This window comes from Cariama cristata, unplaced genomic scaffold (assembly GCF_000690535.1).
Source record: "Cariama cristata isolate BGI_N322 unplaced genomic scaffold, ASM69053v1 scaffold38545, whole genome shotgun sequence".
Taxonomy (NCBI): domain Eukaryota; kingdom Metazoa; phylum Chordata; class Aves; order Cariamiformes; family Cariamidae; genus Cariama; species Cariama cristata.
In genome coordinates, this window is record NW_009618851.1 from 10,913 (window position 1) to 25,311 (window position 14,399).

The 14,399-nt window shown below is 37.3% G+C and overlaps 1 protein-coding gene across 1 annotated transcript in view; it reads right to left on the reverse strand.

Annotated features, from left to right (window-relative positions):
- Nucleotides 1-1,937: 1,937 nt before the first annotated feature.
- The window catches only part of LOC104162316 (low-density lipoprotein receptor-related protein 2-like), a 41,662-nt gene continuing 29,200 nt past the window's right edge, over nt 1,938-14,399 (reverse strand). Inside the window, exons 5-11 of the mRNA XM_009701017.1 lie at nt 10,808-10,918; nt 10,574-10,687; nt 9,190-9,306; nt 8,240-8,383; nt 6,705-6,824; nt 4,222-4,350; nt 1,938-2,523 (exon numbers count right to left, since the gene is read on the reverse strand). Of these exons, the coding sequence (XP_009699319.1) occupies nt 2,306-2,523; nt 4,222-4,350; nt 6,705-6,824; nt 8,240-8,383; nt 9,190-9,306; nt 10,574-10,687; nt 10,808-10,918 (953 nt within the window). The 3' untranslated portion in view covers nt 1,938-2,305. The remainder of the gene's footprint in view (nt 2,524-4,221; nt 4,351-6,704; nt 6,825-8,239; nt 8,384-9,189; nt 9,307-10,573; nt 10,688-10,807; nt 10,919-14,399) is intronic.

The window sequence follows — 14,399 nt, forward strand, 5'->3', positions numbered from 1 at the left end:
ATTGTTAACCCAATCCACTGCTAGATTTTCAGGTGTGTCAACTGAAACATTTAAAACTTCTTGGAAACCAGAGCCATCAATATTAATAGAAAAAACCTGAAAATAATACAAATATTGTCAGCGCCCACATGACATTTTGCTAATCACAAGACACATAGCACTTGTCCTTTTTCATCACATTGAGCCCAGATCGACAATTGGCCACTAGATACAACCAAGTTACCCACTAAGCTACTCCTTAGCTTATGGGGTTTTTGCAAAAATTTTGAAAACAGTGCAAAAACTACAGGAAGCTCACCTTCAACTAACACTTCTACAAAATGGACAAGGTAACAGACTAAATAGCCTTGTGCTTTTAGCAAATATTACAAATATCTGGATTTAAAAAAAAAAAAAAAAAAGAAAAACAAAACAGATGAGGAAAGTGCATCTTGCTTTCCTGGAATCCAGCAAACCCCAATATTTTCATTAACTGAAAACAAATGAAAATGCTATAGCAAAGCTCTCATCAGCGACCAGAAACAAGAGGGGGAGCTCTTACTGCACCAACCACTAAGGGGAAACTGCAAAGTGAAGAAAGGAAAAGCAAGCTCTCTGTCCTGACAGAAAGGAGAAGGTTCAGCACTGCTTCTGGCCTCCTTTATTTAAGGCTAATTTTAACAGCATCACGCTCAAGAAGAAATAGTGTTGTTATCTTACAAGTAAGCTCAGAGCTACATGAAGCAAACAGTATAAACATAATAATTTTATATATACAGTAATTATGTGATCATAACACTGAGTAATATAAAAAGCTAGGAATCATTATCCCTTTTTTGGAACAACAGCATGAGGTTTGGAATGTATTTTAATGAAAATACAAATTATCACAAGTAAACATACGCAAGGAAAATAACAGCTGAAATAGTTGTATCATTTCAAACATTCTTCAGGTCCAGGTAACAATAATCGAGCAAACCATTTAACTGTCTATTCTGTCCTTTGGAAACCTTGTTGATGGAAGAGTTTACAGGCATTTGGTTATCAGGCAATACACTAATGAGATAAAGATGACACAGAACACAAGTCACAATTTTCTGGTTTAGTTTACTTCTTAATTTAAAAAAAAAAAAAAAAGATAACCAAAACAAATCCCCTAATAATACTTTTATTTTAAGACATCAGGTGGAAATATGCATCATATAAGAAAATTCTTAATGTCTATGTTTTCATCTGCACATTCTAGCTAGGACTTAATTAGATTAATTAATCCTAATTAATTAATTAGGATTTAACTATATTGGGGCAGATAAAAAGGCAGTCCTGGCCATCTGGGGTGTGCAGTGAAAAAACCCATATTATCTTGTGTTTATAGCTTTTACAGAGATAGCATAAGTCTCCTATCTCACAAAAGTTCAAATTTGACCCTGACTTAATTCAGCCATAGTCAATGCAATTGCAGTAATGGGAACCCACTGCAGTGAAAATAAAAATGCCAGAATTGTGGACAGGTCAAAAATTGTGCATAGAAATCCTGTTCGACTTAACAGACATGCAGCGTGCTTTCCAACAGAACCAACACAGCACTGTAGTAGAAACTATAGTTTACAACTTATGTGTAGGTTCAGAATAACAACAGTGACACCAAATTGACCCGTAAGTGATGTCAGCAGGACGCAGGCCATGGATTCTTCTTCACTCTGCATTACAATCAACACAGGGATGAAGACTGTGGAGTTTCAGCATTTGACCTAGGACTTTTTTTGTTTCAGTAAGTTATGCACAGAGAAAAAGAACAAGGGTGAAGTCCAACTGTCACAAGGGTCTCCAGATTGTTTTTTTAAAATTACTGTTTCACTGTATCTTGAAGTTAAAATATTTCCTCTTCCAAAAAAAAAAAGTAACAAAATACTAGCTCATTACAAAAATACTGTCAATATTTGTTATCTAAGCTCAATTACAGTGCCATTTGAAGTATATTAAGAAATCTGATTTTTATCATGTTGGAAGGCACACAGCTTTTATATTTTAAATTATCATGTTTCAAAAAATTACCAAGAAAAATTTGTCCAGTTTTGAAAGAATGTCTACTATTTCTCTTAATTAGTTTTTTGGACTCCATCTCAAGTAAAATTAAAAGTTGCTCAAGACATTCCCAGATAACAGGATTCTTTGTTTAACATGTCACATGTAATAGTATAGCTTGAAAAATGCAGTCATTAACATAAAACATTTCAAGGAGCTTTTTTGTTAGAAAACAAAAATACAGCCAGCTTCTGCTCTCAAAAATGAAGGCCTATCAACACATTCTGCCTCTTGCAGTTCTCTACTTCCACATACACAAAAACATATTCTTCTTGAAATTTCTACCCACCTTATCTTGCACTGTATCGGTCCAAAAGATTCTGTGCAGGTAAAAGTGAAAGTCCACTCCAACTGCAACCCCACGATTCTGAGACTGCACCAAAGTACGAAAACTTCTTCCATGAAGATCTCCAATCAGTAAATCACGGCCATTGGAAAAAATAATTGATGCAACACCAGCTGAAAGCAGGAGTGACAAATATATGACTACTCTGCGGCAAGCTATTTTGCAAAGGGGCATTGAAATATATACATACCAGTTCATACACACTGGACACAAAGGTTTAAATAGATGCTCAGACTACAATCTGTATAAATGTTTCTATGTGAGTACTAACTTGCTTTGATATACCTTTGGTTTCTAGACTTGGGGCAACCCAGGAAGGAATATGTATTTAAAACCCTACCAGGTAAAACTTTCACAAACGCCCCGTGCATCTAAACTCCAAAAGACTATTTCTACTTTTCCATTTCCATGCTTTAGCTCCCTTAATCAAAGTATAAACTTTCTTAAGATTTCTCTGCCCCATGAGATTCAGAGGTTCCTTGATTCTAGCAGGCAGGCCATGTTTCTTATCTTTTTAAGTACTGCACTATCCTATCCACCTTCTTCATTTTCTCATCTCGTCAGAAACTCTTGGCTGTATCTTACAACAGAAGAGAGATTCCAGCCAGTCTTTGAGGTAGATGTCTGTTGAAATGCTTGGTGTAAGTCTGACGAGAACATATTTAAAGTCCAAATCCTATTCACCCTACACATAAAACACTCCTCAATTAAAGCAAAAATGAATCCAGGGAAACTGATTTAGAGCAGGTATGAAATTCCCCCATTATATAGAAATACAGAAATATAGAAAATCAACACTTTACAAACAACTTACTGGCCCAAAAGTCACACTAATTTGAATGGAAATCTTCTTGTGAAAGATGCACAATTTTTCTGGGAAAAAAACAATCTTTCCCAGTACTGGCGTATGCATATCTTAATACAGTCAAGTATATCTCATCAGCTCAAAAAATTCCGTTTTTTGAGGACATACTTAGAAAATTGTGAGATGACAACTGCTTTGCAGATGTGGCTGAAGAAAGAAGGAAGGGGGAGGAAACTATGCAGTTCATACTTTTCTAAGAAGCAAGATGGCTAATCAGCTATGCCAAGCAGGGACTCATATTCCCACTGAGTTCCCGCAGGCAGGAACATCTGCCTCACACAACAGCCTGTTAGGCTATTACAGCTCCACAAAGAAGGGCTTCCCAGGGTCTGCTTTCAGAACAGAGCAGAAGGTGAACAACCAGGAGCAGCTGCCTACTGTTGATGGGGAGACACACTCTGTGTGAGGCAAGCATTCTTGCAGAGTTCAGACTCAGGGACACCAGAATCCAGGACCATGGTTTCTCTCACAGGCAACTGTTTGAGCTCACCATTCAGCAAAACCATCTTCTTGCATGGCACAGTCCTTCTAGAAAAAGTGCAGCTTCCTGATTTCTTGATCCCACTGAGTTCTACAGAGAGCAGGTCAGGAAACTGCCTCTCACAACAGCAAGATTTTGTCTGTTAAAGAGGGTTCTGGCAACAACCTACCAACTCTGCAGAAGTTAGGAATGCTGAGAAAGCAGTGGAGCCCTGAAGACATTGTTTTGAGGAGAAGCACGCCTGATGAGACAGCCAGCTCCACCAGCCTACAGGTGCCAGCAGATGCAGAGTCTCTTGATATTTGCTGATGTTCTGAATGTTGTCCTGACCTTAAGTTCTTAAGGTCAGTCTTAAGCTAAAAATCAAACACAGTTGTCCAGCATAGCCATGCAAACTACCCCATTTTATCTAGCTCTATCTATCAGTCCAACAACAGTAAGAGGTTTGCACTGCTGCACACTAACCTGAAGTGTTGGCCCGACAATGCCGATGATGCTCTAGGAAATAACCTTCTACACAGTGGCACTGGTGATGTCCCACACGATCTTCACACAGCTGGTCACAGACACCCCACATTTTGCAGTCATCAAAATCTGACAAGTGAATAAGGCATGTTTATAAACAATGCTTTGTATAAAAGGGGTGTCACTACATTTGGGAAACTGTAAGTTTGTCCTCTCTGCTTGTTTCATACCTGTTTGCAAAACCGTGGCATGGGAAAAGAGGTTTTGTATGGTTTTCTGCAAATGTTTCAATTTTCTGTTTCTGGATAACAAAACAACTCATGTTTGCTGCCCAGCGACCTATCTGTGCGCTCCTCCACCACCAAGAAAAAACCCCACACTTGTCAGGAGAAAAGGAAAAATCATTGGAAGGGATGTCACTGTCTACTTTCCACAATACAGAATATGTCTATGCAGTATTCTCCCTGTAACAGATCTGTACACTTTGCACACAAACACCTGGTTGGATTTAAGCCCTCTCTGAAGGACAGCCCTACCTTTATGTTACTGCAGTGCTCAAGCTAAGAAGTCCTGCTAAAAGGCAGTGTTTATTAGCTCAGACTTGGTACCATGCTAACAGGTGTCCGATTTCCAACTAAAAGCTGGCTGTGCACCACAACCAGCCAGCAAAAAGTACAAAGAAGTTCACTTTGGCATGCAAAATACTATATAAGTAGAGTCTGCAGTTAGGACGACCCAGTAAGACAGCAAGTTCTCACAGATGTGCTCCACAAGCAATTTCCAGGGTTCCTGCAGAATCTTTGACATCTAAAATTGTGAAATATTTAACTAGTCATTTTTTAAAAACAAGGAATTTTAAAATTCTGATTTTCAAAAAAGAAAAAAAAATATCACATCTGAACACTGTCGTGTGTTTCATCCTATCTGCGCTTATTTAAATCCCAGGAGATTTCTGACACTATTTAACACATGGTTTTGACATTAAAAGTCTGATCTCCTTCACTTGAAACTCTGAGTAGAATCAGTACATTTCATTGCTGGAAATTGGTAATTCTACTGTTAGGCCAAAAAAGGAGAAAATAGATCTCAAATATTCTTCCTACTGGAACTTCTGGTTTTAAACATTTATTAACATGGAAGTGAAAATGAAATATGTCCTAGACAGTACATTTTGGTACTGAAAAAATGTTCTCAGTAGCTTTCCAGTTTCCATATGTGTTAAAAACCTTCAGTATATAGTGAGCCAGAAGCAAATGAAGAGAAGACAAAGTGAAAAGATTATAGTTTCAAAAAGTAATAAACTTCGCTAACACTATAGTTTCATTCTTCTGGCCTTAAACCAGTAACATTGATTTAAACTAAGATCTGGAATCATACACCACTGACTGTGAGTCATTCCCCCATGGCAAGTCTTGCTCACACTACAGATATATGCCTAGATCTCAGCAAACTAAAATACATTGACTCAGATTTACAAGCCAGAACCAGATAGCTAGGTTTACAGGTAAAGAACAACAGAAGACTCACTGAGACTGCACCAAGTTTGCAAATGTCTCCTTCATGTATTTCCCACATAAGAGTGAAAGAACAGAGTAAATTTTGTGCATGGAGTCAGTATATTGATTCCTCCTCTCTATTAAGAGCAACTATGCTGTCATTGGAGCTCATACAGCCCTAGATCATCCAGTATTCTCAAAAATACAGAAATCTCATTAGAGACTGAGCACCTGGAATACTTTTAATAGCACAAACACCATAGCTTGGGTTGAAAACCCATAACAGATATTTACCCAGTTTCTTTTATTAGGTAGTGCTAAACTTCACGATTCTGAAGTTACTGTATTTCCAGTTACCAAGATAGATCATTTGTACTACCCCACGTTAACACAGCTACAGAATAGAAATGCAACACCAAAATACCTCACTTACCTTTACGTTCTTGCAAATATTCTTCACTGTCATGTAAATTATGTATATACCAAAATGTCATAGGAGTTACAGCCATACCATAGTGGAAATACAAAGCACCCTTTTCATTTTAAAGTACAATGTTCTACTGTCTTCATACACCGTCATTTTCAAAAGAGTACCAAACACTTCAATATCATTAACTGTTTTTCCAGGCATACAACATCACACATCCCTGGAGCAGAAATAAACTCTCCCCACCTAACCACTAAAAGACCTGTAAAAGAATTTGATAATAAAACTGCCATCCAAGAGTAAATCTTTTTAAATACAATCATGCTCTCACTATGTCTTTAATGGTCTTATTGAAAGAAATCTTTATGATATCTCTCTGGTTTGTTTCTGTGTCATCATGCTGTCATTGTACTACTTAGATTTTTGTTCTTTTGCTGACTCTTGAGATTTTCTATCTGCCAGTAGATCCACCCATTTAGAACTTACCTGCCTGGAATCCAAACTTTCCCAATGAGCTGTGAGAAGGTACTAGATATCTGCAATCACTGTACTTCACTTACCAATACAAGTACGACTGTCATTGCTACTTATTGTATATCCTGCAGGGCAATAACACATCCCTCCTGATGGAGAAGAATGACAGCGATACTGGCAACTCAGAGCAGCACAGTGTGATATGTCTAAACAGGAAATAAAATAGATCAGAAACACCACAAATACAATTACATGCATTACCAGTAGAACAGCTTTTTTGCCTTACTAACAGTTACAAAGCTATAGTCTTTTCTATGATGAGTCTACAAGTTCAGGTATAGCTTCTTAAACAAATCTGTACAAGAAATTATGTCTGAAGTTCCACAAAATCACATATGCTTACATACATGCAGGCAAGGAAAGGGAAGAGAGAAGATAAGCTACTATAGGTTTTCAAAATGGAGTTAAAGGATAAGCATCAATCTTATATGAACCACCACTAGTAAGTGCCTTGTAAAAAGCTGCACAGAGGAAGCCATCTGCAATGCACCATATCTTTCTCTGGTTCCACAAGACCCACTTGTGAACAACTCATCCTCGAGCTCCATCTATTGGCACATAACCTCATCATTTACTTTTTTATGCAGAAAAAAACCCTACCATATTATATTAAGAAGAATATGTGTATTACTCCAATATATTAGAATATATTGGTTGGGTTGTGTCCACGGAGAAGCTCTTCTTTATCCTTTTATTCTCTCTCTTTCTTCTTTTTTCCTTCACCACTTCTCCCTTTCCTTGTGCTACTACCTAATAAACAATTCAGTGATAGGTGATCAAATTATGATTGTAAAGCACTTGCTGACTTCCACCTCCTTCCTTTTCATCTTCTTTTTCCTCAGTTTCTTCTCTTAAACGCCTTGCTGTGCAGTCCACATCTGATGTTATTACTAAATCACTCAGCAAAGCAAGAGACGCTTTTTTAAAATAAGGGTTAATTCCCTATTATTTTTCTGCCCTCTGATTCCAAAAGGCATGATTTTATTCATAGGAATTTTCCTCTTCCTAGAAATTAAAAATGTAAAATACTCTGGTCCTGATTCTCAGGGGGAATCAATGTTTATAAGACTGAAAGTAACAGGAACTATGCATGACCATTGCGTCCAACAGAGAAAACCCAGTATACCACTAACTGGAGAACCAGACACCCCAAGTGAAAAGATATTTTTGAAAACTCCAATCTCAGTGACTTAGCCAAGGCTCAGGATACAGTAATTCAGCCTTGTGTTCTGATCATTCCTTCTTACTTATAAAAAAGGAAAAACACAGATATTTAAACAAAAAAAGGCATATAGCACACCTTTCCCTGCCTTATTGAACACATTTTAGGATATGAAGAGTGAGTTAAAATCTTTATTTGTGAAACCTCATGTACAGATTTACAAAAGGAATGGTCTGTTTGCAGCATATATGCCTCTCAGACCATCCAGTCAGAACAGCGCCAACAAAAATAGTGAGCTTCCAAAATTTCAGCTTGTTTAGGAGACAAAAGGTGAATGTAAAAATATATCAATGCTGATGTTTCTGCTATTCTGCGTATGCTTTTGATTGTAATACATACTGCAATGTCTGCCTGCAGTGACGTTAGTTTCATCTTCTCCTGCAGGGCAGTCTGCAGTCCCATCACACACTTTCCCAATTGGAATGCAATGCCCTGACCCAGGGCAGGCCCACTCTCCTGGGTAGCATTCATGGTGATCACTTTCTATGGAAAAGAAAAACAAGAATAATTGAGGAGTACGTTTCAAATAATACTTAGAATTTCTTCCCTAACAGCTTCCCAAAGCATCTCTGTCCTTCATTATTCAGTTTCTGGTTCTTGCACACAGCTGGGAAAGACTATAAAAGAAACATCATCTGTACTTCCTTGTCATGCTTTCTTTTACCTTCAAATTACAATACAAACAATACTTGTGCCGACACATGAATCCTTTTAGTTTTTTGTGTTGTTAGAAACAGTAAAACCATTTAGCTTTAGACTAACTGGTGCACTATAAATGGAACTATAGTTTTGTGGTTTCAAAACATGCAAAGGCTGTCTGGATAAAGAGAATAATGCTCATCATAGAAAAGGCCAATGAAAGAGAAAAAAGCCCACACTTTCATTCATTAAAATTTCTGTTTCTTGCATGACAAATCTTGGCAGGAATCGAGTTTTTTTCATTTTCAACCAATTGATTTTGGTTATTAGGAGCATCATGTCTCTTAACAGATGATCTGAAAAATCTCCACAGGAAAAAAAAAAAACAAGAGAGGTAAGAGAAGATGTAAAAGAAAAAAGATGATGCTAAACTTAGTTTGCATCATACTCAATATCACAGCAATAACTCACGCACATAAGAATAAAAAATATTGCATGATAAAAAAAGAAACAGGTGAGAATGGAATTCTAAAGTTTTCACAGAATTAAAATGGATGCAGAACATCTTGATGGGTCAAAATTTCATAGAAGTAGCTTAGTGAGGTCTTTCTCTGAAAATGTCATCATTAGAAATTAGCATTAGCATATACCGCATCCTCTTTCGTCTTCATTATCTTCACAATCATCATCTCCATCACATATCCAGCTCTGATGAATGCAACGGCCACTTGGGCAAGTGAAGAAGTTGCCTCTGCAAGTTGCATAAGCTAGGAAAAGAAACATGAGAAAGTCAAACTACTCTAAGTGACTAAAAGGGTAGAAATAGTAATATTGTCTCATAGATGAATAGTCATTTATAATCTCTCCTGAAAAACTGAGCCAGTTTCATATCTTGCATATAGTAAACAGTGCTGGTTTGCTCTGGTTTTAGGTATGAACTTTATTTTAGAATACTCTGGTTCTTTACAGAAATGAAAGGGAAGGCTAAATTCCTCAATTAGTTGTGCAACTAGATGCAGACCGATCACCTTATTAACAAGGTTCCTGAAAGTGGACATGACAAGGAGATGATACTCAAGATATCAGGAGGTAAAATATTTGTATGCCTTGTACTCAAGAGAAACAGAGTAAAAGAAACAATGAACATTTATGTCAAAACCCTCTGTGGTTAGGAAGCATTCCCTGCTAAGAGTTCAGAAACATTTGTGGGTCCTCCAAAGGACAGGCATTACCAAACACATAAAAGAGAAATATTCGGGGAGTGAGGGGTGGAATCATACTGGAGTGAGGTCCTTGGTAGCACAGAGCAAACTAAATGGCTACATGTGGCTTTCCCGTAACGCAGAATATAAAACTTAGATCCTGTAATCAGTGGGGGACCTTTTTAAATATATAGCTTACGCAAGTAACACTACACATAACTCTACAGCCATGATTCTGTCTAGAGATGCAATACTTTGGGATACCCTGATAGTGAAGAAAAGAATGAGCAAGAAATTTCCAGAAACGGAACAGTCAATTGAAGACCTAATGTGAACATCTAAAGGACAACTATCTGTACAGTTATCTGTCTGTAAAGTTGTACATTACAGTCACTGGGAATAATTCTAGAAGATCCATTCCATCTATTGGAAAATAAAAATGCAAAAAAGTGCCAAACAAATTTGGACAAAATATCATGCCGTATCAAACAGAGACTTCAGAGTGAAGGAATTCCTTTGGGTCACGATGAAATGAAGAAAATGACAAGAAGATGAAGAACTGAAACTATATGTGTTAAGAAGCAAACTGTCACTGAATCCAGCTAATTCAAATAGTAATCACACACCCAGGTACTTCGCACCAAAAACAATCTGAAAAAAGCCTATCAAAGTAGCACTGCGATTTTCATCTTTCCATACTAAAAAGACCTCGTAGAACTGTGGCTAGCTTTTGATGGCTGTATAGCCAAGTAATCTACTTCCTGCTATCTGCTTGAACCAGTTCTTAGTAAAACAGTTAAAGAAAGAAGGGGGGCGGGGGGAGAAATCATACTGCAAGAGTTTTCATCACTCCTATCTCCACAGTCGTCATCATGGTCACAGATAAAGGCTCGTGGGATGCATTCTCCATTAGCACATTGAAACTGTGTACTGGTACATCCATGTGCTGAAAGAGATTTTAGCACAGAAAGAGATACAGAAAATCTGTCAGAAAATGACAGTCTTTAAATTTAAAAGATAGTCTATAAAGCATATTTGTTGCTATTACTCTGCATATGGTACTTACTGCAATTAGCTTCATCAGAAGAATCTCTGCAATCAACTTTGCCATCACATCGCTGGCTTGCATTAAAACATGCTCCATTTGCACATGATAACTGTTCACATCTTGGGTAGTCTACAATGAGAAATCCTTCAGTATTAGCATGAATGTTAGACTATAGATCACAGTAAGTCATATATATCCAGTGTCAACAAAATATCTTGATTTACAGGAAAACAAAAAAGGAATGCAAAACGTCCTGTACTACTACTGACAAACAATCCATTTATCCAGTATACTGTCTCCTCCAAAAGATATTTACAAAAAACCTTTTAAGAACCCTTTTTATCTACAAAACCTTGTAAAAAACAAGGGAAAAATTAGGTATCCTCCCACATCCCAAAAAGATTTGCAAACCAAACAGTTTACAATATGATAGAAAACAATGCAACATGAAAGGAGAGCAAGCAGTGAACATTTATTTTTTTTACTTGTACTTCAGTTTTATTGATCTTAATAAAAGTGCTTAGGTAGAAAATGAGTTCCTGAATTTTCCAGTTCCTAGGTCCTCTAGAACATTGTGAGTTCTCAAACTCAGAGACCAGGTTTTTATGGGTTTGATCCAATTAAGCCAAGTATGTTAAGCTTCCAAATCCACGATCAACTTTAGGACCTCTGATTTTTATTACTTGCTTTCCCATTCCCAAAACAAAAAAGATTCTGCAGAATGAATGATTTTTCAGTTTCTGGCTGTTCTACTTATGTAGATAACCCACAGGCCAACAGAAGGGACTATTTTAAACAACTTAAAACTAATTCTGAAAATACTTATGCATACAAGCAGTCAGTGAGTTCAGTGGAACTATCCAACAAATTAAGCATGTGCACTTGTTCGAGTTGAGTAGGAGAATGTAAGCTTAGTTTAGCTCATTGCTGTGTAGACAAAAGTTATTTATTTTAAGCAAACAACCAGTATGAGAGCAAATAATTACTATTTTTAGAAGTGAGGTTGATTTAACTTTTACCTTTATATGGAAATACAGGTAGATAAATGAACTCAAGAAACAGAATAACCAAATTTCATTTTGCATCTTTTAGATTTTCAGTTTGAATTCTTATCCCATTTTACTTCCATACAAGTTAATAAAGCAGATAGAGCAGGCTTTCACTTAGGCACATTTTCATTCATACTCTTGGAATTCAAAACACAGATTATAAAATTTCTCAAGCAGAACTCAGAAAAGCTGCAATTTTTCCAGGCAGTGGCAAACTGTTTTTCTTGCTTTTGCTGTTCTAGATATCATCACATTCCCACTAAACTTCAATAATCTATGGAATAGGTTTACATGATTTTAACTGTTAAGTTCTTAATATGAGAGCATAAACACCTGTGTTGACATCCACTACAAGTCTAGCCAGACTATCTCCCTGATTGATTCATTTATGTTGCGTTCATTTTTACTGCAATTAATATAAATCCACAGATTGCAGGTAGCAAAAGTACATGCTTAAACAGAGAACGGTCATTGCAGATTACCAGGGTTCCAGCTACAGTGTTCCTACCTGTGGCCTTCTAGTGCTAGTTCCCAGACCTTCCATTCCAAAAGTCTGCGCTGACAATGCCAATAAACGCCCTAAACATGATTAGCATCCTTTAGCCCCACTTCTCAATCAGACATACTCCCTTCTAACACAGACATCTCATCCACTTCTTGCTTGGGTTAGGCTTATGAACAACTCATAAAGCTTTGGAAGCAACATGGATTCTGAAGTCTTAACTCTGCCTACAGAAAGAAAGGAAGGTCTGGGGCCACGTTTTATGCTTACTGTGGAATCAACGCTTCTTCTCTGTCTGGAAGCAGAGAAGCCATCACAGGGAGGAACCACCAGGAGTTCTACTGCATAGCAGGAAATAGTTATAGCAGTACAAGAGTAGTGTAAGTATTATGGGGCACACATAAGGAAAATAACAATAAAAAGTATTAGCTTTGTAACTGTACTGAAGTGGGAAAGCTTTTAAGGGGATTTATAATGGACAGTTTTGTAATTTGCCTCATCTTTCTTCATATCCCACAGAAATACTTCCAGTGATGTTCCAAAGTGTTTCTGACAGACTGAATGTCAAACAGGAAGTTAAATCCATTGCCTTGCATTGCCTGTGTCTTCAAGAACGCCCAGTCAAACTAAGGATCTAGTCAGTAATAAGGTTTTCTCAAGCTCATATCAAACGCCCTTAGAAGAAGGGAGACTGTCAAAGTTTTCTCTCCTGCAGTAAGCCTGGAGAAGTCCTCAGCCTGGAAAAAATCTCTATTATATCAGATAATAGATAATTATATATAATTACATAATTATATATAATATAATGTCTTCAAGACATGGTTTAGTGGGTTTAGTGGGCATGGTGGCATTGAGTAGAAGGTTGGACTTGATGATCGTTGAGGTCTCTTCCAACCATAATGATCTTGTGATTCTATGACAATTTACTGTATAAATGCAAATCATTCTAAAAATATCCAGCAGGGTAATAAGCAAAGATGTCTTGAAGACACTTCAAAATACACATTCTGACTACATAAGTGGTTTACTAGAATGTGAACAAATACTTCTTTTTCCTTATTTTCTTTTCAAATCTGCTTGGCGTACAGATTCTTTATTTTAATTGTAGTTGCAGAAGCAAGAACATTCTTTGAAAAGCCAGTCATAGATGAATTTAACTTTTAAACTCTGCACAGGTAATTCCATTCCAAATCCCCTGTCTAAAGGCCAAGCTTAGTAAATTATAGTTCTGATCACAGCCTTCTCATTGATCTGAAAGATATTTTTCACTGCATTATGCATTGTACATTGTACTCTCTATAGCTTATAGCATATCATTTTAATGAAATGGTTTTAATTATTTGGGGCATTAAGAACTAATCCTCATGATTAATGGCAAAGCTGTGAGTTACACCAAAGGCTGTAGCCAACACACTGGGTTCAGGAGCAGCTGTGCCATCAGGACAGCTCCACAGTAGCTGGGATAGCCATCCACACTTTTATGGGAGGAGAAGTAGCAAAGATACAAGAATCGGGCAAGAAATGCTGGCTTTTGTGAGGGCCAGCCACTGTGCTACACTTTCCAACAGCTTCTAGATAAGGCCCCTGTGGAAATCACACACAAGATGCACCTATGGCATTGTGTTTGTGGTGGACTCTGTCAATGTTGAGAGAATGAAGGAAGCCAAAACAGAACTTCATAACAATACTAGGCTATCCGAAAATGAAGGCAAGTCTGTCCTTGCAGTTGCAAAAAACCAGGACTTAAACTCCCTTTCTTTCTCTCCAAAATTTAGAAAACATTAGCAATGAGTGAGCTGAGTTCTTCTACTCCCTGTCATCAAATGGAAAGTTCTGAATAGGAAAACAAGACTCTGGACTTTGGCAGTGGGAAGGGTAGGAATGGGATGAATCCCCAAAACTGGAAGACCTATACAATCTAATTTATGGAAAAGTTCTTCAGCAAAGAAATTCTGGAAAGTGAGTATCATGACATGTTGAATTTAAGTGGGAAGGTCTTACCTTAGTCACTGTATTTGAGGCTTGCACAATAAATGCTTCCTAGCTTTTATTTGAATTT